The sequence below is a fragment of the Phanerochaete carnosa genome (assembly GCF_000300595.1).
Source record: "Phanerochaete carnosa HHB-10118-sp unplaced genomic scaffold PHACAscaffold_4, whole genome shotgun sequence".
Taxonomy (NCBI): Eukaryota; Fungi; Basidiomycota; class Agaricomycetes; order Polyporales; family Phanerochaetaceae; genus Phanerochaete; species Phanerochaete carnosa.
In genome coordinates, this window is record NW_006767631.1 from 922,271 (window position 1) to 947,437 (window position 25,167).

Consider the following 25,167-nt stretch of genomic DNA (forward strand, 5'->3'; position numbering starts at 1 on the left):
AGGAGTGCTTTTCTTGCGTTCGTTGGAGCGTGCTGGTTTATGCAGGGTCGGAGCAGCCGCCGTAGCTTAGGCTTACTGTTTATCTGAGCACAACACTCGGCAGCATCTCTGTAGCATATTGACTAGCTTTTTGATTTGACTGCTCATGACACAGGAGTGACCGGAGTGGAAGAACGGTATCTTTCTAGAAACTTGATTTCACAGTATTCAGCGGGAGTAAATTTAAACCTTTAAAAACTTTTTTTCGCTAAGCAGCACACCCATTTGGGCGGATACAGAGCATATTGTTAAGAAATGTCGATTGCCGGAAAGCTTGAAATCGAAGCAGAACGCGGCGGTGGTCAGAGTCGGGAGTCGGGCGAGGACGTTATCGGAAGATGCCGAGCCGTGGAAATGCTCTAACCATCTTTGTGGCACAAGTGTCTAGAGCATCTTCCGTCTCGCCCTCACTGCACCGCGCTGCTTCATGGTACGTACGCTTCGAGTGTTGTTCCAATAAATTTTACACATCATTTATCCTGGACTTTGTATCGCGGGACGCAGCTAACTTGTGAGCTAATGCTTACGTATTCGCGGAATACGGTGGACAGTATCACGAAATCGACAAGGCTCGCCGAGCTTGCAGCAGAACGGACCGTTCTCGAAAGCAAGAAGGAGGAATTACTCTGCGAGTACGCTCGTATAGAGGCTGGTCTCAAACAGAACGCTGTAGAGACAGCCGAGTTTGCTTCCGTCTACACCCTACCTGATGATGTTCTCATGGAGATATTCGAGATCGCATACGAGCACATCCCGCTCGACCGTCGGTGCGCGCTTGAGCGCAACCCGACAATTCCTACTCATGTCTGCCGGCGGTGGAGGCAGACTGCACTAGGGTTTCCCCGTCTGTGGAGCTGCCTTCATCTCGGTCGCTCCGCGGAGCTTTTGGCACTCTGGCTGCAGCGATCCGGGTCACTCCCTCTCCATATCATCTGCACGGGTAAAGATGTCGACAGCAGGAGGAGCACAGGCAACTCTATCGCGGTTCAGTCGCCTCCCTGGGTTGGAGCATATTTGCAAAGCCTTACCGATCTCCTTCAATATTCATCGCGCTGGCAACACTTCGACATCGAGACGAGCCACTCGGTCTTCCTACAGACTGTTCTCGAGGTCATTGGGCGCGCGAGTTTTCCTTCCCTCAAATATCTTGCGCTATGGCACACGGGACACATGAACAACCTCCCGGGCGTTATGACCTTACCCGATTGCCCGGGCTTGACGGAGCTTGCCGTTCTGCGCGTAGCCATGACATTCTCCCCGTCTACACCTCTCCGACATCTTAAGAAGCTGTACTTCGGCTGCGGCACAATCTCCGATCGGGAACTTCTTCAGCTCTCACTGGCCGCACCGGAGCTTGTGGAGCTCACTCTGGACGAAGCCCAATGCGCGCACAGCAGAAACGGGATCGTCCATACCGCGACCTTCCCGCACCTCAAACTGCTCACGTTTCTAATCACCGACTGGGAGGATCTCTTCGACTGGTTCGATGCGCCAGCGCTCGAGACGCTCGTCTGCGATCAGGGCCCGATCAGGTCCGACATGTCGTCCGCCATCGTCGCGTACCCGCACCACACCTTCCCTGCGCTGCGCGAGCTACGGCTCCTGCGCGGGATCTGCCAGTCCTGGCCGAACAACGGGCACCTCTTCCGGAAGATGCCGAACCTCGTCCACCTCGACCTCACAGACGGCGCAACTACCTATCTTGGAGTCTTGGATGGACTGGCCTCCATGTACGACGCGGAGGACCTCCTCCCCAAGCTCGAAATCCTCACGCTCACCGAGGTCGACCACGAGAATCATGGCATCCTGGTGCAGTTCCTGAGGCGGCGGATACGCTGCGAGCGCCCTTTGAAGGAGCTCAGGCTCGGAAGGGCATTGTACGCGTCACCTGAATGGCAGCTATGGAACCTTGGCGAGCTCGTGAAAGTAACATGCCTCACGGAAGAGGAAGAAGCTGTCGGTCCTGGCGGTCAGGCGAAGGAACGGACCACTGACACTGCTTATTGGTAGACAAAATTCAAAAGCGATGTCTGGACAGAATGCCTGCTGGAAGGTTAGATGTCCTGCGACAGACGCAGCAGCTAAGATGGGAGTGGTCAGGATGAATGTCGTTGACGCTCGTACAACGGCTGTGCACGGCTCCGGTGTTATTGGACTGGCCCTCCATGATGCTAAGGCCACGCATATATACGCTTCTTGCGACGATATGTTAGTAGCAAAGGCCACTATATCCTTCACGTGTCAGTTGCATCTGAGGCTGTAAACTGCGAAGTTATTCGCAGTGTCTCTCCTTCGACCTCAAGCTCAAGCTTCGAATACCTGCTAATGTGGCATGAGCTCGGACACGCGCATCTCCACGGAGCTAGTCAATGCCCGAGTAGCAAGTTTTGAACAATTGGATGCATGCTAGGAAGCTCTGGGTGTACTTAGGCAGACGGATCGTAATTCTTGTAGATTTCATCGTATGCTACAGAGTACTAGAGTTGCTCTACGGCACCTAAATTGAATTCCACGTATGTTTCAGTTACCTGGGCAAGGGAATAGCTTGCTTTATGAACCCGTCTCTAGATCTGCACGTAACACGCATATAGAGGATCACCTGCGCCCCTCCACCCAACTGCCAAATATTATATTAGGGGCAATCCATGTCAAGCAAACACGGTACATACCGCATTGCCAGCAGTCCAGGATACGGTAGGGATCGCTGATTAGAGCACACATGAGTGCCGCTAACGATTTCTCGCTGCTCAAGTTTCACTTACTACTTCTCCTTGATTTCCAGTAGTCTTTTGTAGTTAGATCCCCAGTATGATTGTTCATGATCAGGCTCGTAAACATCGCCCTCGTTCTATCGCGAGAAAATGAGTTAGCACGTCGCCGCATGTGTCTCTGCCGACGTACGAAGTAAGCACCACTTCCTGGCGTCAAGTTGCGGAACACTTGAATATGCTGGTCAACTTGTGCATACTCCGACTGACGGTCCTGCAGAGTGCTATTGAAATAAAATCGTTCTTTTACACTGAACTGCGAGCTGCTGGTTAGATGGACTATCAAAGCAGCGCTCCGAAAATACTTACATGCCACAGAGAAGTGCGCCAAGCGGGCGTGACGCTGGTCGTGCCTTCGACATACGGAAATAAAAACGGAGTGCCGACCACGATATAAGGGGTCGAGAAAGGTAAAGCGTTCGCAATAGCCGCGGATAACGCGATTTTTCCGCTATCAGTCGCAAAAAGCGAGGTGTTCAGTAGTCGAGTTCCCAGCATCAACTCTGGACCAACGGGCTACGGCGTGTCAGAGAACGAGTGGTAGGCAGCATGTTGGAGCGCTCACCGCTTCCGCAGACGTCACGTATTTGAGGAAGAACGCGTTCCATGACGGTAGCTCGTCGATCAATCCGGAGCCGCCTTGTGCAACTGCGAAATCGATAGCAACTTGCATCGATGCTTGAGCAGCGGACTGGTTGAGGAGCGGGTTAACATGAATCAAACTGCCGCCCTGTACGTCAGAGAAGCGATTAGTATACGTTGCGAGTCTTGAAATCAGCGTAATACGTACAACAATATGCCCTCCCCAGCCCTCCTGCCCCCACCTAAGGGAGTTGTTAACCATGAGCTCGTACCAAGACACGAGGTTTGACAAGTTGGCGGGGAATTCGATGATAGCTCTGCGACTAATCAACTCTCTAGCATTGTAGAAAGGGAGTGGCGAGCTCACGCTTGCAAAGTCAGCTGGGGCTCCACCCGCATCGTGAGCTCAGTGACTACACCAAACGCGCTCCCGCCACCTCCGCGCAGAGCCCAGAATAAGTCGCTATCCTCGCATTCGTTTACAGTTCGGAAGCGACCGTCGGGAGTCACAACCTTGATTTCGACCACGCGGTCGACGCCCAGGCCGTATACTGGGGACAGAATGCTGTGGCCTCCGCCCTACGGTGCAGGACTCAGTGGGTCTTAGCAGAATATGCACCATACGGCATGCGCACCAGGAAATAGCCTGTTCCAATCGTCCTGTGGTATCCCCCGACAGCGGTGACGTTATGCTGATCGGCAAAGGCGTAGAGCTGTTGCATTTCCACTCCAGTCTGCACACTGACACTCAGTACCGTCGTCTATAAACTTGCACGTGGACGTACTCCGATAGTGATAGCCCGATAGCTAGTGTTGCAGCTCTCCGGCACAAATGTTTCATTGAAGGACATCTAGGATCGTTGAGTTTTGTCGTCCAGAGGACGTCCATCAAAACGCTTACAAAGCCAGCATTGAGATGCGAAACCTGATCAGACGTTGTCAGCTAGAGCATTAGAGGACGAGACTGTCCTACCCATAGACCGAGAGTGTTCCAGCCACTGGAGCGGCCCTTGTAGTCATGACCCTTATTTTTGACCGATAGTCTAACGCCGGTCTTGAGCGAAAAGGCATACACCGCTTGAATATGCTCAACAGTCTGGACGTCAATCTACACAAGATTGGCGTTCATGATCTGCGCCGTTCTCGCCTCAGATGGCACTTACGTAGGCTGGGGCGATATTCCCTGTCTGACAGTCTTTATCTTGGTAGGCTGCAGGGTTCGTAGGGTCCGAATCGTCTAAAAGGCAGCCAGAGCCCGTGGCTTGACATGTTTCCCACTGCGACTAAGGCACGCGTAAGTGAATGCCCGCGTCATCGAAAACATGTGGAGAAAACTTACTTGCATGTACGCGCCGAAGTGTTCGGAGCGAAAGACCGGGTCGGTATAGTTTGCTTGGACAGCTGCGCATCCCAGAGAGTCCGGAGAGACGGCCTGGCCTTCGAATAACGAGAAACATGGCAGTTCGAAGGGTCTTGACAGATGGAGATGCCCGTCGACAGAGGCATTGAGTGTAGTCCATAGGTCCCAGTCTACTCCGAGCAACCTCGAAGGTGCATGTGGGCTGCTATTTGCATGTGTCAGCAAGACGAAAAGACCGCTGAAACTTAGGATGTGATTCAAAAGCACCATCGTGGCGGGATCCCGAAGACTCGGGCCTCAGCTACAAACCATCCTACATTTGTACAACGCAGGGCGTCCCAAGAAACTCGACGGGGCCCGCATTTATAAGCGCGTACCTGGCCAGAGGCGCACGGCCAGGACAGTCTAGCTTAATCAGGTCTGGATTTCATTGGAGAGGATGGATACAAGCGCATATAAGCGCGTTGTCGGCCCGCGCGACGCATTGTATGACCTAAGTGCTGATGGAGAGGCATGCAAAGTTACGACTACGTACGTAAATCGTAGCTGATCGTCTGCGCCATCATTCAATAGAACCTACAAATAGCTTTGCATTGCGCAATATACATAATCGCGTATAAAGTCATCTCTTCAGCTCCACAGGGATGATCGTTAAAGAGCGCTCCGAGGAGATTCTTGGCAACAATGCGCACCACGCGCAAGCGAAATGCGGGAGCAGCACGCATCTGCAGCACATGCTATGAATCTGCACGTCAAACTGTATGATAACGCTATCTCGTACCGAGGTTCCTTGGCAGGTGGGTGGTTGAGTACTGCGTTGAACTCGCCCTCTGCGACGTCCCCGCCGGGGTCCCAAGTTCGCCGCAAGCGGTGTCCCCCGGCACAGCACGGCCGCTTTCATCTTTCGAGGACAGCCCTCGTGCATGAGCACCAACGCGATGTTGCTCTACGCCGCGAGCTCGGTCAAGCTGATACGCCTCACCGACCGTAGATTACTTTTCCGGGCGGTCTCGGGATCTAATTCGGGGTCTGGCTTGGGCGAAGAGTTTCACATGTAGATACAGTCGGTGAAGCTGAAAGGGATCAGCCTTGCTAACGTCGCTTCCGAGATGCGATTGAAACTGAGGAGACCTGCTGCACGAGGTTGTATATCCAATTTGCGCTCATTGGGGATCCAAGCAGTTCGCTCACTGTGGTCTCTCGATACAGCGCAGACTTCTTGGCACATCTAAAGTAAAGTTAGGATACGGTGTGACAAAGCTACTATAAAAATACCTTCTCAGACTGCATCACAGCGACGACTGTAGCTCCCGGGATTTTCTAGGGGGGGGGGGGGGGGGGGGGGGCAGTTGCGCTCGCAGGGTCCATACTCTAGCCATACCGCAAGCTGTAGGAATAGTCGTGAGACGCTCGCGATATCAAGGCGTGAGAACAGATCATACTTCGAGCTGTCTCTCGCCGAAACGTAAGTTATCACCACGGCTCCCTCAATCCTCTTCCTGGGCCTAAAGTGAGATTCCATAGCTAGTAGTTCGTGCATAGTGGGGGCTCTCAGACAGACGGTGGAGAGGATGGCCGTCGGTCTGGCTCTGGAGTTCATGTAGCATGCTGATTCTGCCTTAGATTTTCGAAGTAGAAATGTATAGCAACGTAGATAAACGAGCTGTGAGCAGTTACGGGCGGACTCCGGCAGACGTGGAGGAGCAAGTCGACGCAGCACACAAAGCGTGCGAAGTTTTTACGCGCCCTAGGAAGGTCCGCACGTGATAAAGCAAAAAAGGCGCGACTCTCGAGCTTCTCCCTTGGCCAGTAAGCTGCAAGTGCATCCTTTTACGGTGTATGGTCAATTTCTAGGAGGTCGAGTGCCTTGTCTGTCCCTCCACTCTCTGTACCGTGTTTCTTATTGGAGCTAAGCGTTACAGCAGCTCACGGCACCTAGCTGCTTTATAAAACCCATAATACTATCAAGACATCAAGAAGTTGTTCTGAGACAAACGATTACCGTGACCCATGTGGGACAGACGCATCATGCGCAGCGTCTACATTCTGTTCCCAGTGAAGGCGCTGAGAGCCCGGGTTGTACAAGTATATATCACGCACTCATCTACTATCACTCCACCGGATGCCCATACGAACCCCTGTCGTCGCTGAAGTGGCACGACTACATTCTGCACCTCCCCCATCGCTATCATGCCCAGCACGTTGGCAATCCTCGACACCGCCCTCGCGCTCATCGGGATTCTCCTCGTGCGAGCACTCGCTACTCGCAGCAGACAACGCGCCCCACATCCCCCTGGTCCGAAGGGCCTGCCTGTCATAGGTAATGTCACAGAAATGCCGTCGTCGCACGAATGGTTCAAGTTTGCAGAGTGGGCAGACCAATACGGTGAGCAACTAATGCAGCGTATCCTGCCTGCCGCGCCTTGTTGACCGCCGTACGTTTACGCAGGCGATATAATATATTTAAACATTTTAGGTCAGCCTATGGTCGTCCTCAACTCTACCAAGCACGCGATCGAGCTCCTTGACAAACGCAGCAACATCTACTCCGACCGACCTGCCCTCATGATGGGAGGAGAAATCGTCGGTTGGAAATACACCCTCGCGTTAACACCTTACGGGCGGCGATTCCGCGAATATAGGCGCTTCATTGCGAAGCTGATCGGTGGGCCAGCCCAGATGCAGACCCATCTGCCGTTGGAAGAATATGAGACTAAACGCTTCCTGAAGAGAATACTCGACGACCCGGGGCGCGTTGCTGAGCATATCCGGAAGTAAGCTCTCCGTTTCCGCTGTGCGTTTCGAGTTAAGCTAAGCGAAACCCTGTGACAGGACGGCTGGCTGCATCATCCTCAAATTGTCACATGGATACGAAGTTCAAGAGGGCCGCGATCCCCTGGTCGAGCTCGTCGATGTGGCGACGGAACAGTTCTCGGAGGCGTCATCTCCTGGAGCGTTCCTTGTGGACGTGTTCCCTCTGTTGCGCTACGTGCCTGCTTGGATGCCCGGCGCTGGATTTCAGAAGAAGGCGCAGGAGTGGAAGGGGACTCTTGATCGGATGGTGGACGAGCCGCACGAGTTTGTGAAGAAGAGAATGGTTTGTTCGGGTCGCTCTGTCGCTTTTGTATGACTGACAAGCTGAGCACGCAGGAAGAGAACACGAATATTCCCAGCTATACCTCCGAACTCTTGCAGACTGAGACGCTGGAAGGAGACAAAGAGTTCAACATCAAGTGGTCTGCTGCATCTCTGTACTCTGGTATGTTCAATGATGTTGATGTGCTCTGGTCACTAAGCTGAGAGCCCCAGGTGGAGCTGATACCACAGTATCGGCAGTTTACACATTCTTCCTTGCCATGACCTTGTATCCCCACATCGCGAAACGTGCGCAGGCGGAGATTGACTCGGTCATTGGTGGCGACCGTCTTCCCACCTTCGAGGATCGGCCGAATCTGCCTTACGTCGAGGCACTTGTAAAGGAGGTCTTTCGCTGGAATCCCGTTGTTCCGCTTGGTAAGTTAAATCCTTCAACTTGACGGCGTGAACTCACGCAGGCCTACAGGCGTACCACATAGACTGACTGAGGATGACACATACGAAGGGTACTTCATACCCAAAGGTTCTATCGTCATTGCCAATATATGGTTCGCCTTGCGTGCATTTTAGTAGTGCACCAAGTGAAATTAATTACCAATCCAGGAAAATTCTACGCAACCCCAGCCTCTACACCGATCCCTCCACCTTTGACCCTACACGTTTCATTCCTGAGAGCGGCCGCATACCTGCTCCAGACTCTAGAGACTACTGCTTCGGCTTCGGCAGAAGGTACGCGACTTTGTTCATGCGAATAATAGACGCCGAATGTGAAGCCTTCCCGCAGGATATGCCCAGGCTTGCATCTTGCAGATGCCTCAGTCTTCCTCTCGTGTGCCATGGTACTTGCGACGTTTGACATTACCAAAATCGTCGAGAACGGCCAGGTCGTTGAGCCCAAGGTGGAGTACACAAGCGGAACAATCAGGTAGATTAACATATTGTCCCCGGAATTTTGCGCTGAAACCGATCACTTTCCAGCCACCCTAAGCCTTTTAAATGCATCATTAAGCCGAGATCTGCAAAAGCGGAGGCGTTAATCCTGTCCATGGACGAGCAACCTTAAAAATGGAAAGTACTGTCATCTGTTGTACGACGCCTCCACACGCTGCCACGAACTACCGATATGTATTTAGTCTGTGCAAATTCTGCGCATACATGCGGACTTTGCATTAAGACTCAAACGGTTGAGGGATATCACATGGTCATGACAGTCACACTCCCAGCCTTCCACAATCTGGCCGCTGGCTGGTATCTTGGTGTCGCTGTCGCTGGCTGGGCAGTCAGGAAGGATTTTACTCAGCAGATGTTAACCACAGTTATCTAACGCGCGACGCGGGGCAAGGCTTCACAAATCAGTTACGTAGATGTTGTCGGAAAGGGAAGGCATTTTGACCATCAGGTGAGGTAACGTCGCCTTGCAAGCCGATTTGTCGACCCCTTATAACTCCTTGCATTGAAACCGTGGTATCCGTGTGAAGCCGAAGACGCTCGCCATGGCCCTCCGGAGGTTCAATCAAGGCGACTACATACTCGCGTAGCGCTGGGGTCCTAGACTGTCCTATAGACAGGCGAGAAGTCGAGTTCAAGCGGCTCTAGACACGCCTCGATGCGCTTTTGTCCCGTTTCAAGGCACGCTTCTAACTGGACCCATTACGGCCGCCCACAGTACCAAGCTGTTTCACGAAGACTAGTCTCAAGCTACATCAAAAGACAGGCCTGAGGCCTGAAAACCTGAGGCCTGAAAACCTGAGGCCTGAAGACCAATTCCTAGTAAGGCGCTATGCGTATTCCATGCGCAGTGGCCGCAGCGCGTCTGCGTCCCGAGGTTCTCGGGCACTGCTTGGACAGCCGAGACACTGATTGTACGAATATATATCACGCTTAGGGTGAACGAGGTGAGCACTTTGGCTGCTCGCGCTCCACTCCCGCCCACGCCACCTCCCGCCGTCACTGAAGTGGCATAACTACATTCTGCACCTGCCCCCGCCGCTATCATGCTCAGCATATCGGTAAACCTTTACACCGCCCTCGCGCTCATCGGGATCTTTCTCGTCCGAGCACTCGTCACTCGCAGCAAACAGCGTGCCTCACATCCCCCCGGTCCGAAGGGACTGCCTATCATAGGCAATGTTGCAGAAATGCCCACATCACATGAGTGGCTCAAGTTTGCGGAATGGGCCGACAAATACGGTAAGTGGAAAATGCAGCACATTTTACCCAACATGCCTTCTTAACCGCCGCATGTCCATGCAGGAGACATAATATATCTAAGCATCTTGGGCCAGCCTATGATTGTCCTCAACTCTGCCAAGCACGCCGTCGAGCTCCTTGACAAGCGCAGTAACATCTACTCCGACCGACCTGTCCTCATGATGGGAGGAGAAATCGTCGGTTGGAAATACACTCTCGTGCTGACACCTTACGGGCGACGATTCCGCGAGTATAGGCGCTTCATTGCGAAGCTGATCGGTGGGCCAGCCCAGATGCAGACCCATCTGCCGTTGGAGGAATATGAGACGAGACGCTTCCTGAAGAGAATACTCAACGACCCGGAGCGTGTTTCTGACCATATCCGGAAGTAGGCATACCGCCTCCACCATTCATTACTGAGCTGATCCGTGCGGCAGGACGGTCGGCTGCATCATCCTCAAGCTGTCATATGGATACGAAGTTCAGGAAGGGCATGACCACCTAATCGAGCTCGTCGACACAGCAACTGAACAGTTCTCTATGGCGACGTCTCCTGGAGCTTTCCTTGTAGATGTCTTTCCTCTGTTGCGCTATGTGCCCGCTTGGGTCCCCGGCGCTGGATTTCAGAAGAAGGCACAGGAATGGAAGAGGACCATAAAGCGGATGGCAGATGAGCCGTGCGAGTTTGTGAAGAAAAGAATGGTTCGTGCGGATCGCTCTGTCGCTTTACATGACTGACGATATACGTACACAGGATGAGGACGCAAATATTCCCAACTACACTTCAGAACTCTTGCAGAACGAGACACTGGAAGGAGACAAGGAGTTCAACATCAAGTGGTCTGCTGCATCTCTCTACTCTGGTATGTTCACATGATGTCGATGCGTTCTGGTCGCTAAGCCAAAAGCGTTAGGTGGAGCTGATACCACGGTGTCGGCAGTTTACTCATTCTTCCTTGCCATGACCTTGTATCCCCACGTCGCTAAACGTGCACAAGCAGAGATTGACTCGGTCGTCGGTGGCGACCGTCTTCCCAACTTCGAGGACCGGCCGAATCTGCCTTACGTCGAAGCGCTGGTGAAGGAGGTCTTTCGCTGGAATCCCGTTGCTCCGCTTGGTATGTTAAATCCTTTCGTTGACCACACGGACTCACGCAGGAATTGCAGGTGCACCACATCGATTAACTGAGGATGATACATATGAAGGGTACTTCATACCCAAGGGCTCTATTGTCATTGCCAATATATGGTGTGTCTCGCGTATATTTACTACTTCGAGCGAAACTAATCACCTAGCTAGGAAATTTTTACACAACCCCAGCACCTATGTTGACCCCTTTGTCTTTGACCCTACACGTTTCCTTCCTGAGGATGGCCGTATACCGGCCCCAGACTCTAGAGACTACTGCTTCGGCTTCGGCAGAAGGTACGCGACTTTGTTTATACGAATCATCGACGCTGAATGCGGAATCTTTTCGTAGAATATGTCCAGGCTTGAATCTTGCAGATGCCTCAGTCTTCCTCTCGTGTGTCATGGTGCTTGCAACGTTTGACATTACCAAAACTGTCGAGAACGGCAGGGTTATCGAGCCTGAGGTGGAGTACACGAGCGGAACGATCAGGTACGCCGCCGTGCTGTCCCTGCCCAGGCTTCGCACTGAAGCCGATTGCTTTCCAGTCATCCGAAGCCGTTCAAATGCACCATCAAGCCAAGATCTACAAAGGCGGAGGCATTAATCTTGTCCATGGACGAGCAGCCTTAAAAATGCATAGCATCGTTCTCTGCTGTACGACGCCTCTACACGCTGCTGCAGGCCACCGATATGCGTGTAGGCTGTGGTAATTCTGCACATATATACGGTTTCGCGCCACATCGAGTATGAGAGCCGGAAGATAGGACCGAATGCTCCTCGCCTCAAGTCGCCAGCATTTGTCTCGTGCTCTCAAGGACCTGGCAAGCTCGCGTACTTGCCGGAAGAGGGGGAGAGACATGTACTACTGATGTACTGCATCCGCCGACAGCAAGAACTGATTGGCTCGGAGCCAGGCCAAATCACTACATAGACGTTTGTGCACGATGTACACAATGTTCTTTAACATGAGCATAAGATATTTACGTAAGTAAGATGACACATCGATTATATTAATTAAACTGGTAATTTAAAGATAAGATAACAAGGCCTGGTCTTCGGCCGCCGTCCTGCAGTATAATTGTAGGACGCAGGGCGTCCCAAGAAGCTCATCGAGGCCCGCCTTTAGAAGCATGTATCTGACGGGAGGCGCGCGGCCAATCTGGACAATCTAACTTAATCAGGTTCGGGCATCATTGGAGAGCATGCAAATTCGCACATGCGAACGCGTTTGGTGGGCCGCGTGATGCATTGCATGGCCTGATTACTGATGGGAATGCATGCAGGGTGATACGACCACGTACTTAAACCACAGTTATTCGCCGTCTACGATGCAGTCTTTCGATTGGAGCTGCAAATAGATTTGCGTTTGCGATGCAATGTCATCACGGATAAAGTCATCTTTTCGGCTCTGCGGGCGTGGGCTCGTCGAGGAGTGCTCCGCGGGGGGTTCTTTGCAGCGGTAGTTGCCATGCCCAGACGCGTTTCTATCGTAGCGATTCCGATACTTATGCGGGAGCACCAGTGCACCGCGCATCTGCAGCGGCACGTACTGTCAGTTTGCATGCCAGATATGCGGTATCACTATCTCGCACCGAGGTTCCTTGACGAGTGGGTGGTCGAGTCCCATGTCAGGCTCGCTCTCTACGGCGTTTCTACCGGGCCCCTCTCCCTGAGCGCCTTCAAGAGGCGTCTGAGTCGACGAGCGTCCCGCGAGCGGCATTCACCAGCACACCATCTTTCGCTAGGAGCTGTCGTTCGCAAGCACAAACGCGACGTCGCCCTCCGCCGCAATTTCCTTACCGACTGCGGATTGTATTTCCGGGCGGTCCCGGCGTCCACTCCGAAGTTTAGACGAAGGGTTCGATATGTAAACGCAGTCGATGAGACCGAAAGGGACCGGCTTCGTTAGCGTCGCTTGGCAAATTGCGACAGAAACCAGTGGAACTCGCCGTACAAGTGTAGTATATCTAATTTGCGCTCAACTGAGGGCCGCAAAGCCAAAGAGAGCCCAGGCATTTTTGGCTAGTACTGTGGTAGCTGTCAGAGTCAGCTCAAACATTTGTATCACCCGACGTAATTAAACGTACCAGTATCGATCAGGACGTCTGGGGTGTACCCAATCCTTATTTTGCGCTAAGCTGTAGGCTGAGGGCTGTATGCTTGAGAAGGCGCTTGAACTTTGAATGAGCAGGAGCAGGCTCTATAGTTAAGAACTACATACCGTACCCAACAGACGCAGTCGAGACGGCCCATTGGAGGCTTGGTCCCGCTGCATATATTGAGCCATGCAGATTCTAGTTCGCAGATAGACGCAGTCTCGCTTCCACCTTTGGAATGCCCGCAGATGCTTACGTCATCCGGCGCGGGACCGTAAATTTGGCGGGGTTCAGCTCTACTTCCTGGTCTGAGTCCATTTAAAGCAAAGCCAGGATGCATTATGACGAAGCTACTGTAAACGCATCTTGTCAGTCAGTACTAGAACGACACCTGGTCCTCTGATCACACCACAAGCTGTAGAAATATCCAAGAGACAATCGCGATATCAAATCGAGCGAACAAACCATACTCTAGGCTCTTTTCTCTCCTACGACAGGGGCATAACATCTGGACACAGGATTCTCGCCACGACCACCTTCTTCCCCTTCCTGGACCTGAGTGCGCTTCTACGAGTCACTTGCTAGCCGGCGTAACATCGAAACTATAACGTTCCAGCGATATCCGGACGAAACATAGCCAGTAGCTTGTGTGTGGCTGAGATGAAGCGGGAAGGATTGCCATCATGGTCTGTCCAGCTCTGGGGTTCCGCAACCATGCAGCACGCTTGTTCAGTCGTAAATTTTCAAAATAAGAGATTTATAGCAAGAAGTAAACGAGTATGAGCAGTCATTACCAGACTTCGGACTCTAGCAGAAATGGGAGAGGAGAATAGATGAAAGCGGGTTTACCATTATGTAAACGGAAATCACAAGGCGTGCGAATGCTTCGTGCAAACTAGGAAGGTCTGCACATGATACAGCGCCACGTAAGCGACACCTCTGCTGCGTCTGCAACCATGCACAAGACGAGTGTCTCTCCCTGGGTATTTTGCATTAATATTGTAAGCTTATCGTCAATTGCTTAACACGAGATCTAGGAGGTCAAGCACTCCACATTACTCGCCGCTCAGAGTGCGAAACACTATATGCTACGCCAATCGTCGCATCCGAATGAGCTGTGTGCCGTAATCTCGGGGGCCGTAGGTCCGGGCAGGCTCTCCTTTGGCGTTAGCTGTACTGTCCTTCTAATTGGCTCTGAGACGAACGCAGGCAATGCAGCCTGAAGACTGACCCCTAGGCGTTATACAGGCGCGGTAGCGTCTGGCTACTGTCTTCAAGCGTCCTGCTCTCAGTGGCGCAGTGCGTCCGTGCTTCGAGGTCCGCGGTGTAGCGTGGGACACCACTGGTTGTGCGAATGTATATTACGCTTGTGACGAGCGAGGTGAGTATTTTTGTTGCTCGCATTCTCCTGACCACCCACGCGACCTCTCGCCATCACTGAAGTGACATAACTACATCTTTCACTTGCTTATCGTTATTATGCACAGCACATTGGCAATCCTCAATACCTCGCTCGCGTTAATTGGGATCTTGCTCGTTCGGGCACTCATTGCTCGCAGCAGACAACGCGCCCCGTACCCCCCTGGTCCGAAAGGTCTGCCTGTCGTAGGCAATGTTACAGAAATGCCCACATCACATGAATGGCTCAAGTTTGCGGAATGGGCCGATAAATACGGTAAGTGACGGATACATCTCATCTAGTTCGTCACACCTTCTTGACCGCTGTACGTCTACGCAGGGAATATAATACATCTAAACCTCTTGGGCCAGCCCATGGTCGTCCTAAACTCTGCCAAGCACGCGATCGAGCTCCTTGACAAACGCAGTAACATCTACTCCGACCGACCTGCCCTCATGATGGGAGGAGAAATCGTCGGTTGGAAATACACCCTCGTGCTGACACCTTACGGGCGACGATTCCGCGAGTATAGGCGCTTCATCGCGAAGCTGATCGGTGGGCCGACCCAGATGCAGACCCATCTGCCGTTGGAAGAATATGAGACGAGACGCTTCCTGAAGAGAATCCTCAACAACCCGGAAGGCGTTGCTGAACATATCCGAAAGTGAGGCCTTCGTTTCCTCTGTGTTTCGAGCTACGCTCGGCTAAACTCTGTGGCAGGATGGCTGGCTGCATCATCCTCAAACTGTCACATGGATACGAAGTTCGAGAGGGCCACGACCACCTAATCGAGCTCGTCGACACAGCAACTGAACAGTTCTCTATGGCGACGTCTCCTGGAGCTTTCCTTGTAGATGTCTTTCCTCTGTTGCGCTATGTGCCCGCTTGGGTCCCCGGCGCTGGATTTCAGAAGAAGGCACAGGAATGGAAGAGGACCATAAAACAGATGGCAGACTCGCCGCACGAGTTTGTGAAGAAGAGAATGGTTCGTGTGGATCGCTCTGTCGCTTTACATGACTGACGATATACGTACACAGGATGAGGACGCAAATATTCCCAACTACACTTCAGAACTCTTGCAGAACGAGACACTGGAAGGAGACAAGGAGTTCAACATCAAGTGGTCTGCTGCATCTCTCTACTCTGGTATGTTCCATGATGTCGATGCGTTCTGGTCGCTAAGCCAAAAGCGTTAGGTGGAGCTGATACCACGGTGTCGGCAGTTTACTCATTCTTCCTTGCCATGACTTTGTATCCTCACGTCGCTAAACGCGCACAAGCAGAGATTGACTCGGTCGTTGGTTGCGACCGTCTTCCCACCTTTGAGGACCGGCCCAGCCTGCCTTATGTCGAAGCGCTGGTAAAAGAAGTCTACCGGTGGAATCCTGTTGCTCCACTTGGCGAGTCGAATCTTCCAACTTGACGGCACGGGCTCATGCAGGACTTGCAGGTGTACCACATCGATTGACTGAGGATGACATATATGAAGGGTATCTCATACCCAAGGGCTCTATTGTCATCGCCAACATATGGTTTGTCTCGCGTGTATCTCCTTACTTGAGTAACGCTAATAGCCTCGCCAGGAAAATCCTACATGACCCCAAGCTCTACGCTAATCCTTTCGTGTTCGACCCTACGCGTTTCCTTCCTGAGGATGGTCACACTCCGGCCACAGACCCTAGAGGTTACTGCTTCGGTTTCGGCAGAAGGTGTGCAGACTTGTCTACACGAATGATGGACGCTGAATATGATATATTCCTCCAGGATATGCCCAGGCTTGCATCTTGCAGACGCTTCAGTCTTCATCTCGTGTGTCATGGTTCTTGCGACGTTTGGCATTACCAAAACAGTCGAGAACGGCACGGTCGTCGAGCCCGAAGTTGAGTACACGAGCGGAACGATCAGGTACGTCACTGTGTTGTTCCTGCCCAGGCTTCGCGCTGAGGCCGATTGCTTTCCAGTCACCCGAAGCCGTTTAAGTGCACTATCAAACCGAGATCTGCAAAGGCGGAGGCGTTGGTTCAGTTTATGGATGAAGAGCCTTAAAAGTGGAAAGCATCCTTCTCTGTTACATGGCGCCTCTGCGTTCTGCCTCAGGCCGCTAATATGCATGCAGTCTACGTGAGATCTGTGCGTATATGTGGGCTTCGCGCCTAGATGAGTGTAAAGTACGAGAGCCGGCAAATAGAATCGATCGCTCCTCATTTCAGGTCGTCAGTATTTATTCTTACAGTAGGAACCCAGACTTGCGTAGTTCGGGACTAGTCGATCGACATTATCATCGACTGATTAGACAGGGCTGCCTTAGGGAGACTAGTTCGGGACTTGCGGAAAGGGGAAATACACGCACGGGCCCGGGCCGCCGACAGCGAGAACTCACCGGTTCAAGTAAACGTGACATACACGGACGGGGCTTCACAAGGCGGCTCTGCAACGACCCATGTGCGCTGCAGTTTGGGCTTGAGTTTGCCCTATGCTCGGAAGCATAGATGGTGGTGGTGGAGATGGCAAAGGCGTCGAGAAGGCTCGGACGGGTGCGCGAGATAAGGCCGCCGTGTCACCACTCACTCACTATAATCAACATAAGAACAGCCAAAGACATGACTGCTGCATGTAGGAAGCTCGCATCAGGCTGAGACACGATAAAAGCCTGTGAGACTGTTTTGGAATTTGTTGGCCATATACTGTCGATGACTATATAACTGGTCGCGATCGGCTTCAAGCAGGCGCGCAGAGGCTTCGAGGACGACCATTATACTCCATTACACATGAATCTATATGGAAAACACGCCAAGATTTGTTATGCAGTGCGTTTCACCAAGGAAGATATATTGAGTACAGTAGCTTGCGAGGGCAATAAGATGGGCAGGCGAATGCTATACACCAGGCTCTTGTTTAGCCACTGGATTATTGGGTACCTGAAAAGATCCCAATGCGAGACTCACCTTGAATCGGCAATCGTTGGCACTCTATTCTTATGGTCACTCGTCGTTAGCGAGAATCAAGGCTCTTGCCTTGGCAGAGCGAGGCTTAATGTCGCACTTAAATGGCTTCGGATGACTTGCATGGACGCAGTAAGTCACACCGCAGACCAGTGGCCTTAAATGGACAAGCGCACCTGACTGTACCACTCGTGTACTCAGGCACAACCTCAACAATCTTGCCGTCATGAACGAGCTTCTTGATATCGAAAGCCGCGAGCACCGTGGCACATGTGAGCCAGACTGAGGCGTCAGCAAGATGCAGTCCTGAGATCACGTTAGTCTGGTGGCATCTTTCACGACAGCGGAACCCTCTACCTGGGCAAATTCTAGTATATGCGCGACACGACCCCGTCAGAAACGAACTTGCACAGAACAGAGGAGAGCATACCGTCGACCAAACCCGAAGCAGTAGTTCCGGGGATCCAGCGACGGCGCTTTGCCATCCTCTGGGAGATACCGCGTCGGATCAAATTCCGAAGGGTTCGGATACACCTCCGGATCGTGAAGAAATTTCCTGTGCACCCAATGAGATCGCAGAATATGCTGAAAAATCAAAGCAGGGCGTACCAGATGTTTGGGATGACAATAGTGCCTTTCGGCAATACATACCCTTCATATACGTCGTCCTGTGTCAGTCTATGCGGTAGCCCTATGTATGCGAATGAGCTGCAATAGGCTAATAACATCTATGCACTCGCCTAATGGACCAATAGGGTGCCATCGTAGGACCTCCTTAAACACACCCTCTACATACGGCAAGTTCGGTCGATCTTCGAATGAGGGCAGTCGATCCGTTCCGATCACCGAGTCGATTTCTGCCTGAGCTCGCCTCTGTACGTGTGGGAAGAGTATCATAGTGAGGAAGAAGGTATGAATCGCTGAAACTGTCTGTAACGTAGGTTATGAGGTCTGGAAAGACTCTGATGAACCGGAAAGAAACATACCGTGTCCGCGCCACCTGCGTACAATATTTAGTCAATCAAGAGCAAAGCATGAGGAAAAAAATGTACCCGTGTAAAGCGACGACGCCGACAATTTGATGTCGCGTTCCTGGCTGCTTTCTAACCTCTCGTCTCTCAGGAGCTCAGACGTATAGCTGGGAATTTCGGCATGATTGGTCTGCATGTTCTTGAGCATACACGCCCAGCGAAAAGCGAGAACACATTAACTGACCATCTGCTCCTTCACAAATGCATGCGGCACATCTATCACTTGCTGCAGCGTATACTTCCATTGCTGTGCCTTGACTTTGAATGACGCGCCTGGTATCCAAGCAGGGACATGCCGCAGGAGCGGAAAGACGTCGACTAGGAAAGCGCCGGGAGTGGTCGCTTCAGTGAATTGCTCCATCACACGATTGACCAGGTCTACTAGAGGATCTTGGTCTTCACGGATCTCGTACCCGTAGGAGAGTTTTAGGATAATCGCACCGGCTGTCCTGGTATTAGTGGCATCTCTAAGGCCCCAGTTTCACATGAGAAAGTAAGAGCTTACCTCCTAATATTCCCAGCCACTCCTTCCGGACGTTTCAGCATCCTCTTTAAGAAGTTCTTCGTCTCGCACTCAATCAGCCTGAGATGGCGTTCCATTTGGGCCTTACCCCCAATAAACCTTGCAATAAATCTTCTGTGCTCGCGAAACCGTTCGCCATACGGACTCAACGCAAGTGTACTGCTCCAGCCGACAAGCTCTCCACCCATAATGAGAACAGGCCGGTCGGAGTAGATATTGCTGCGCTTGTCAAGCAGAGCAACGGCGTCTTTCGCCGAGTTGAGGATGACCATTGGCTGACCAAGCAAACTGAGGTAGATGATATCGCCTGGCAATAAAATTGTCAGCGGAGCGTACCTAGGCAAGATTTTGGTGGTACGTACCATACTGCTCACTCCAGCTGGCGAAAGTGAGCCACTCGTGTGTCTTGGGCATCTCGAGCACATTTCCGATGATAGGTAAACCCTTCGGGCCCGGTGGATAACGTGCGCGCTGCTTGTAACGAGTGACTGAGGCTTTCAGGAAGAGAGCCAATAGAATCGCTAGGATAGCCACCGCAGCGTCTGTGTAAGTCAGCATACCGAACATGGCTCAGGTGTGTAGCGGGTTGAACTCGAGATTGGCGTTGACCGACTGATACGGGCTCTGTCTGCATGGTTTTATAATCTGTGAGCCTTCCATGCGCACAGTCAAAATCTGACAGGGTGGGAACAAGTTATGATTGAAAAAGCACCCTTCCAAGGTTCCGGAAAGATTTTATGGTTATAATGGAAAAAGCCCATGGCTATAGTGAAAAGGGCTCAGCGCCACCTCTGCGGTCTCAGACGACGAAACTGTACATTGCGCCCATCGGTACATTTTCTAGCTCGGACAATGCATCCAGACTCTATAGGGTCGATTTTTAAAAAGCGCACGGGCGATGAATGGGTAAAGGGTTCGTACTTAATTTGTCTGCTCCTTGTATTCATAAAATGCAGACCTCGAACACCGCACAGCTGGATGCCAAGATGAATCTTTTCCCGGATTGCGATGCTTCAGATGTCCGATTTGTCCTGCAGAGCTATTGAGGCGGTATACCGCTGACCAGATCAAGCACGGCAGCATTTCCCCATTTTAAAGCAGCAGGTTCGAAATGCACATGTGATACTAGTCACTTCGGCCCGTATACACTTCGGCTTCACGAACGTGTGACTAAATCTGCAAGTAACATGCATATAACGGATCACTCGCTCCACTCCACCCGACTACAAAAAGCATTGAGCACGGGCCTTGTCGAGCAAGCAGAGTACATACCGCATTGCCAACAATTCATGATATGATAGGGATCGCTAGTTTGGACGCATATGAGTGTCGTTGGCAGTGTCTCGTTGCCCGGGTTTCACTTACTACTTCTTCTTAATTTCTAGCAACTTTTCATAGTTAGACCCCCAGTACGACTGTTCATGGTCGGGCTCGTAGACGTCGCCCTCGTTCTAGAAGCAGTGAGTTAACACGCGCCGCATGTGTCTCGGCCGACGACGTACAAAGTAAGCGCCGCTTCCTGGCGTCAGGTCGCGGAAGACTTGAGTATGCTGGTCAATTTGCGTGTACTCCGACTGACGGTCCTGCGCGGTGCTATTGAAGTAAAATCGCCCGCTAAGACCGAGCTGCAAATCACTGATCAGATACATTGTTAAAGCGGGCCCCGGAGGAGAGTACCTACATGCCACAGAGCGGTACGCCAGGCAGGCGTTACGCTGGTTGTGCCTTCGACATACGGGAACAAAAATGGAGTGCCGACTACGACGTAAGGGCTCGCGAAAGGCAGAACGTTTGTAATAGCTGCCGACAACGCCATTCTCCCACTGTCTGTCGCAAAGAGCGAGGTATTCAGCAGGCGAGTCCCCAACATGATTTCCGAGCCAACGGGCTACAAAGTGTCAGAGGCAAGACGATTATTAATATCCGAGAAGCTTACCACTTCCGCGGACGTCACGTACTTGAGGAAGAATGCGTTCCACGATGGCAGATCGTCGATTAATCCGGAGCCGCCCTGTGCAACTGCGAAATCGATAGCAACTTGCATCGATGCTTGAGCAGCGGATTGGTTGAGGAGCGGGTTAACATGGATCAAGCTGCCGCCCTGTACGTAAAACGGGCAGTGAACACACGCCATCAGTCTTTGTATAAGCATTGCACGTACAGCAATATGCCCTCCCCAGCCCTCCTGACCCCACCTAAGGGAGCTGTTGACCATGAGCTCGTACCAAGACACAAGATTTGACGAATTGGCAGGGAATTTAATGATAGCCCTGCGACTAGTCAGCCTCCTAGCAGTAAACAAAAAGAGTGGCGAGCTCACGCTTGCAAAGTCAGCTGGGGCTCCACCCGCATCGTGAGCTCAGTGACCACACCAAATGCGCTCCCGCCACCTCCACGCAGAGCCCAGAACAAGTCGCTATCCTCGCATTCGTTTACGGTTCGGAAGCGACCGTCGGGAGTCACAACCTTGATTTCGACCACGCGGTCGACGCCCAGGCCGTACACCGGGGACAGGATGCTATGGCCTCCGCCCTGTAGTACAGGACTCAGCGAATTTCAGTAGATAATACACCATGCGGCAAGCGCACCAGGAAATAGCCGGTCCCAATCGTTTTGTGGTATCCTCCGATGGCGGTGACGTTATGCTGGTCGGCAAAGGCGTAGAGCTGTTGCATTTCCACTCCAGTCTGCACACTGACAGTAAGTACCGGGGCTTGTAGGTTTACACGCGGACGTACTCCGATAGTGATAGCCCGATAGCTAGTGTTGCAGTTCTCTGACGTGAATGTTTCATTGAAGGTCATCTGGGATCATGAGCTTCGTTGTCTCGAGGACGTCCATCACAACACTTACAAAGTCTGCATTGAAATGCGAAACCTAATCAGACGTCAGCTAGAGCACTGAATGAATGGGACTGTCCTACCCATAGACCGAGAGTATTCCAGCCACTGGAGCGGCCCTTGTAATCGTGGCCTTTATTCTTAACTGACAGCTTAATGCCGGTTTTGAGCGAAAAGGTATACGCCGCTTGGACATGCTCAACAGACTGGACGTCAATCTACACAGCATCAATACCCGTGGCCTGCACCGCTCTCGAATCGAATGTCACTTACGTAGACTGGGGCGATATTCCCTGTCTGACAGTCTTTACTTTGATAAGCTGCAGGGTTCGTGGGGTCCGAGTCGTCCAAAAGGCAGCTCGCGCCTGTGACTTGGCACGTCTCCCACTGCGACTAGAGAAGATATGAATGGACGCCCGCATCAGTGAATGATGCACAAGAACTTACTTGCATGTACGCGCCGAAATGTTCGGAGCGAAACACAGGGTCGGTATAGTTCGCTTGGACAGCTGTGCATGCTGCAGAGTCTGGGGAGACGGCCTGACCTTCGAATAACGAGAAACATGGTAGTTCGAAGGGTCTTGACAGATGGAGATGCCCGTCGACAGAGCAATTGAGCGCAGCCCATTGTTCCCAGTCTATTCCAAGCAGCTGCGGAGGGGCGTGCGGGCTGCTTCTTCCACATGTCAGCAGAACAAAAAGACTGCCAAGACTCAGGACACGATCCAGAAACGTCATCCTGTAGGGATCCTAGAGGCTCACAGAGAAGTCCCCCATAAATGACGCACCGTCTTACATTTGTACAATGCAGGGCGCCCCAGGAAGGTTCACGGGGGCCGTAATTGTAGTATGTACCTGGCCATGAAGCGCGCGGCTGAACATTCATACAGGTCTGCATATCATTGGACAGTGCAGATCTTCGCGGTACATTGCATGACATGAATGCTGACGGAGTGACACGACTATGTACTTAAACCACAGTTAGCCGTCTTCTTCAGCGCCGCCGTCAGTTAATTGAACCTACAAATAGCTTAGCGTTTGCGATGCAACGCCATCACGAATAAAGTCATCTCTTCAGCTCCGCAGGCATGGGCTCATCGAAGAGCGCTCCGAGGAGGTTCTTCGCAGCGGTAGTCGCCATACCCAGACGCGTTTCTATCGTAGCGCTTCCGATATGCGGGAGCACTACGCATCTGCAGCACATCCTGTCAGTTCGCCATCCGGATGTGCGACGACACTGTCTCGCACCGAGGTTCCTTGACGAGTGGGTGGTCGAGTCCTACGCTGGGCTCGCCTTCTACGACGTCTATACCAGCACCCCAAATCCACTTCTCCCTGAGCGCCTTTGCGAGGGCGTCCGAATCGACGAGCGTCCCGCGAGCGGTGTTCACCAGCACAGCCGTCTCCTTCATCTTTCGCAGGAAATCCTCGTTCACGATGTGATATGTGCTGGCGCCACCTGGGGCAAGCACGAAAACGACATCGCTCTCCGCCGCGAGCTCGTCCAAGCCGACGCGCCTGACCGACCGCAGGTTGTATCTCCGGGCGGTTTCGGCGTCCGCCTCGGGATTCGGCTTGGACGAAGGGTTCGACATGTAGACGCAGTTGGTGAAACCGAAAGGGATCAACCGCGTTAGTGTGGCCTGAGAGATGCGACCGAAGCCGATGAAGCCCGCAGTACGGGTGTTATGTATCCAATTTGCGCTCAACTGAGGGCCACAAAAGCCAAAGGGGGCCCAGGCAGTTTTCGGCCACTGTGATGACAGTCAGTTCTGATCTCTTGGGACAGTACAGAGACCTACATCGCCGCGCCCAACCAGCTCCGTAGTCTCTCTGACATTGCGACCAGCCATGAGAGCTAGCATAACCGATATATCTGCGACTGTGAAACAAAGTCAGTTCAAACACTCGTGCACGAATGAATGAATGTCGTCGAACATACCAGCGTCGGTCAGAACGTCTGGAGTATATCCAATCTTGATATTACGCTGGGCTGCAAGCTGAAGATCTATGTGCTCTAAAAAAGTGCATGAGCAGTAGTAATTGCTAGACCAGAAGACGCACAGACCGTATCCCACAGACATAGTCGAAATCACCCGGAGACTTGGTCCCGCTGCATGTATTGAGGGTCATGTAAGCTCTAGTTCACGATCAGACCATCATCCACACCTGTGTCGTAAGCTTCTTGGTCCATCTAAAGCAGAATGAATATGCGATGTAAGGGAGTCACTGTGAAAACACCTTCTCGGACAGCATCACGACGACACCAATGGCTCCCGGGATGTTCTCAAGGAGCCATTTGCGCTCGCAGGGTCTATCTTCGGGCCATACCACAAGCTGTTGGAGTAGCCGTGTGCCTTGCGATAGTAAAGCGCGTGAACAGACCGTACCTCGAGCTCTTTTCTTTCCTGCAGAAGAGGCATAACGTCCGGACCCAGATTCCTCGACACGACCACCTTCATCCTCTTCCCGAACCTGAAGTGCGATTCCACCAGTGTCAGTCTCTCGCTGGCTGACGCGATACTAGAATGTAAGGACCCAGCGGCGTCTGAAAAGGACATAGTCGGCGGTTTGTGCGTGACTGCGACTGAGATGGTGGCAGAATGCCAGGAGGCTCGTCCTAGGCTCGTGGACGGACGGAAGTGGGAAGAATTAATGCCGTCGGTCCGGCTCTGGGTTTCACGTCCATGCACGCTTATTCACTTTTAAGTTTTCAGATTAAAAATTTATAGGGACGTGAATGGGCAATTCTGTAATCAAGTACTAGCAAAAGCCAGTAGGGATGAGGAGGTTATGAAGAGAGACAAAGACAGCCAAGGCCTACGCATCGAGACTCGCAAGGCGTGCGAATGTTCCATCCGAATTCGATAATCTGCACGTGATAGAGCGCAACGTAAGCAGAATCGGTAACGTACACGCGCTACCTTGTGGTCCACAAGGCATCTCACGTACTTCTTGATGAGGTTTTAGGAAACCCCATGTTACCCGCTGCTCAGGCTGAGAAATGCTACGGCATGCCAGTTGTTGCGCCCGACTGAGTTGCGTGCCGCAACTGAAGCTGAAGCCTGAGGTGCCTGCCATGAAGCTTAAGGTCGACGTTGCTTCCCTGGGTTAGGGATCCGCGGAGGTTGTAAGTAGGTCGTGGGTCCAGGCAAGTCTTTCATGATT

The 25,167-nt window shown here is 52.3% G+C and overlaps 9 protein-coding genes across 9 annotated transcripts; 4 read left to right on the forward strand and 5 right to left on the reverse strand.

The window, feature by feature from the left end:
• Positions 1 to 432: 432 nt before the first annotated feature.
• Positions 433 to 5,050, reverse strand: PHACADRAFT_207699 (uncharacterized protein). The gene is made up of 14 exons (XM_007394252.1): positions 4,729 to 5,050; positions 4,553 to 4,672; positions 4,363 to 4,497; positions 4,291 to 4,314; positions 4,175 to 4,240; positions 4,025 to 4,123; positions 3,757 to 3,968; positions 3,598 to 3,706; positions 3,373 to 3,537; positions 3,117 to 3,323; positions 2,941 to 3,063; positions 2,802 to 2,887; positions 2,709 to 2,743; positions 433 to 2,656 (listed from the first exon to the last, which is right to left on the reverse strand). Exons 1-14 carry the CDS (start codon positions 5,017 to 5,019, stop codon positions 2,604 to 2,606), a joined length of 1,725 nt encoding a protein of 574 aa, XP_007394314.1. The 5' UTR covers positions 5,020 to 5,050; the 3' UTR covers positions 433 to 2,603.
• A 118-nt stretch (positions 5,051 to 5,168) lies between these two features.
• On the forward strand, positions 5,169 to 5,981 carry PHACADRAFT_253606 (uncharacterized protein). Its single transcript, XM_007394253.1, has one exon. It carries the CDS (start codon positions 5,456 to 5,458, stop codon positions 5,738 to 5,740), a length of 285 nt encoding a protein of 94 aa, XP_007394315.1. The 5' UTR covers positions 5,169 to 5,455; the 3' UTR covers positions 5,741 to 5,981.
• Positions 5,982 to 7,052: 1,071 nt separating this feature from the next.
• Positions 7,053 to 9,502, forward strand: PHACADRAFT_253607 (uncharacterized protein). The gene is made up of 10 exons (XM_007394254.1): positions 7,053 to 7,135; positions 7,199 to 7,523; positions 7,582 to 7,846; positions 7,900 to 8,008; positions 8,059 to 8,262; positions 8,312 to 8,393; positions 8,449 to 8,574; positions 8,630 to 8,770; positions 8,824 to 9,244; positions 9,324 to 9,502. The coding sequence occupies exons 1-9, from the start codon at positions 7,084 to 7,086 to the stop codon at positions 8,906 to 8,908; spliced, it is 1,389 nt and encodes a 462-aa protein (XP_007394316.1). The 5' UTR covers positions 7,053 to 7,083; the 3' UTR covers positions 8,909 to 9,244; positions 9,324 to 9,502.
• Positions 9,503 to 10,098: 596 nt separating this feature from the next.
• On the forward strand, positions 10,099 to 12,046 carry PHACADRAFT_253611 (uncharacterized protein). The gene is made up of 8 exons (XM_007394255.1): positions 10,099 to 10,423; positions 10,473 to 10,737; positions 10,790 to 10,898; positions 10,950 to 11,153; positions 11,203 to 11,284; positions 11,336 to 11,461; positions 11,517 to 11,657; positions 11,714 to 12,046. The coding sequence occupies exons 1-8, from the start codon at positions 10,134 to 10,136 to the stop codon at positions 11,796 to 11,798; spliced, it is 1,302 nt and encodes a 433-aa protein (XP_007394317.1). The 5' UTR covers positions 10,099 to 10,133; the 3' UTR covers positions 11,799 to 12,046.
• Positions 12,047 to 12,268: 222 nt separating this feature from the next.
• Positions 12,269 to 12,713, reverse strand: PHACADRAFT_253612 (uncharacterized protein). Its single transcript, XM_007394256.1, has one exon. The coding sequence runs from the start codon at positions 12,700 to 12,702 to the stop codon at positions 12,481 to 12,483; it is 222 nt and encodes a 73-aa protein (XP_007394318.1). The 5' UTR covers positions 12,703 to 12,713; the 3' UTR covers positions 12,269 to 12,480.
• A 1,986-nt stretch (positions 12,714 to 14,699) lies between these two features.
• On the forward strand, positions 14,700 to 16,921 carry PHACADRAFT_207702 (uncharacterized protein). Its single transcript, XM_007394257.1, has 8 exons — positions 14,700 to 14,939; positions 15,003 to 15,327; positions 15,384 to 15,648; positions 15,701 to 15,809; positions 16,114 to 16,195; positions 16,247 to 16,372; positions 16,428 to 16,568; positions 16,625 to 16,921. Exons 1-8 carry the CDS (start codon positions 14,744 to 14,746, stop codon positions 16,707 to 16,709), a joined length of 1,329 nt encoding a protein of 442 aa, XP_007394319.1. The 5' UTR covers positions 14,700 to 14,743; the 3' UTR covers positions 16,710 to 16,921.
• Positions 16,922 to 17,474: 553 nt separating this feature from the next.
• PHACADRAFT_253615 (uncharacterized protein) lies at positions 17,475 to 19,718 on the reverse strand (the record flags this gene model as incomplete). Its single annotated transcript, XM_007394258.1, has 12 exons — positions 17,475 to 17,539; positions 17,609 to 17,723; positions 17,782 to 17,911; positions 17,963 to 17,973; positions 18,036 to 18,161; positions 18,215 to 18,296; positions 18,346 to 18,535; positions 18,592 to 18,605; positions 18,658 to 18,766; positions 18,821 to 19,085; positions 19,142 to 19,466; positions 19,522 to 19,718. Coding segments are annotated over 11 exons (1,528 nt in total), but the record flags the coding sequence as incomplete, so codon positions are not given.
• Positions 19,719 to 20,360: 642 nt separating this feature from the next.
• PHACADRAFT_92497 (uncharacterized protein) lies at positions 20,361 to 22,737 on the reverse strand (the record flags this gene model as incomplete). The annotated part of the gene is made up of 12 exons (XM_007394259.1): positions 20,361 to 20,466; positions 20,525 to 20,610; positions 20,662 to 20,784; positions 20,841 to 21,047; positions 21,096 to 21,260; positions 21,321 to 21,429; positions 21,480 to 21,691; positions 21,748 to 21,846; positions 21,898 to 21,963; positions 22,047 to 22,217; positions 22,273 to 22,392; positions 22,447 to 22,737. 12 exons carry the CDS (start codon positions 22,735 to 22,737, stop codon positions 20,361 to 20,363), a joined length of 1,755 nt encoding a protein of 584 aa, XP_007394321.1.
• A 185-nt stretch (positions 22,738 to 22,922) lies between these two features.
• Positions 22,923 to 24,599, reverse strand: PHACADRAFT_253620 (uncharacterized protein). The gene is made up of 9 exons (XM_007394260.1): positions 24,390 to 24,599; positions 24,241 to 24,336; positions 24,169 to 24,193; positions 24,068 to 24,112; positions 23,942 to 24,016; positions 23,802 to 23,881; positions 23,248 to 23,753; positions 23,024 to 23,192; positions 22,923 to 22,968 (listed from the first exon to the last, which is right to left on the reverse strand). The coding sequence occupies exons 1-8, from the start codon at positions 24,558 to 24,560 to the stop codon at positions 23,066 to 23,068; spliced, it is 1,125 nt and encodes a 374-aa protein (XP_007394322.1). The 5' UTR covers positions 24,561 to 24,599; the 3' UTR covers positions 22,923 to 22,968; positions 23,024 to 23,065.
• Between the last annotated feature and the right edge of the window lie 568 nt (positions 24,600 to 25,167).

Excerpts from the sequence above, each read along its gene's own strand:
- PHACADRAFT_207699 (XM_007394252.1), bottom strand. The coding sequence starts at position 5,019 with ATGGTGCTTTTGAATCACATCCTAAGTTTCAGCGGTCTTTTCGTCTTG. Across the intron at positions 3,538-3,597 it reads GCTGGGGAGGGCATATTGTT|GGCGGCAGTTTGATTCATGT; the intron begins GTACGTATTACG and ends TCTGACGTACAG. Across the intron at positions 3,324-3,372 it reads ACGTGACGTCTGCGGAAGCG|CCCGTTGGTCCAGAGTTGAT; the intron begins GTGAGCGCTCCA and ends GACACGCCGTAG.
- PHACADRAFT_253606 (XM_007394253.1), top strand. The coding sequence starts at position 5,456 with ATGCGGGAGCAGCACGCATCTGCAGCACATGCTATGAATCTGCACGTC.
- PHACADRAFT_253607 (XM_007394254.1), top strand. The coding sequence starts at position 7,084 with ATGCCGTCGTCGCACGAATGGTTCAAGTTTGCAGAGTGGGCAGACCAA. Across the intron at positions 7,524-7,581 it reads GTTGCTGAGCATATCCGGAA|GACGGCTGGCTGCATCATCC; the intron begins GTAAGCTCTCCG and ends ACCCTGTGACAG. Across the intron at positions 8,394-8,448 it reads ATCGTCATTGCCAATATATG|GAAAATTCTACGCAACCCCA; the intron begins GTTCGCCTTGCG and ends TTACCAATCCAG.
- PHACADRAFT_253611 (XM_007394255.1), top strand. The coding sequence starts at position 10,134 with ATGATTGTCCTCAACTCTGCCAAGCACGCCGTCGAGCTCCTTGACAAG. Across the intron at positions 10,899-10,949 it reads TGCTGCATCTCTCTACTCTG|GTGGAGCTGATACCACGGTG; the intron begins GTATGTTCACAT and ends CAAAAGCGTTAG. Across the intron at positions 11,154-11,202 it reads GAATCCCGTTGCTCCGCTTG|GTGCACCACATCGATTAACT; the intron begins GTATGTTAAATC and ends CAGGAATTGCAG.
- PHACADRAFT_253612 (XM_007394256.1), bottom strand. The coding sequence starts at position 12,702 with ATGCGCGGTGCACTGGTGCTCCCGCATAAGTATCGGAATCGCTACGAT.
- PHACADRAFT_207702 (XM_007394257.1), top strand. The coding sequence starts at position 14,744 with ATGCACAGCACATTGGCAATCCTCAATACCTCGCTCGCGTTAATTGGG. Across the intron at positions 14,940-15,002 it reads GGAATGGGCCGATAAATACG|GGAATATAATACATCTAAAC; the intron begins GTAAGTGACGGA and ends ACGTCTACGCAG. Across the intron at positions 15,810-16,113 it reads TGCTGCATCTCTCTACTCTG|GTGTACCACATCGATTGACT; the intron begins GTATGTTCCATG and ends CAGGACTTGCAG.
- PHACADRAFT_253620 (XM_007394260.1), bottom strand. The coding sequence starts at position 24,560 with ATGTCCTTTTCAGACGCCGCTGGGTCCTTACATTCTAGTATCGCGTCA. Across the intron at positions 24,113-24,168 it reads CCAAGAAGCTTACGACACAG|CGGGACCAAGTCTCCGGGTG; the intron begins GTGTGGATGATG and ends CAATACATGCAG. Across the intron at positions 24,017-24,067 it reads GACTATGTCTGTGGGATACG|AGCACATAGATCTTCAGCTT; the intron begins GTCTGTGCGTCT and ends GCACTTTTTTAG.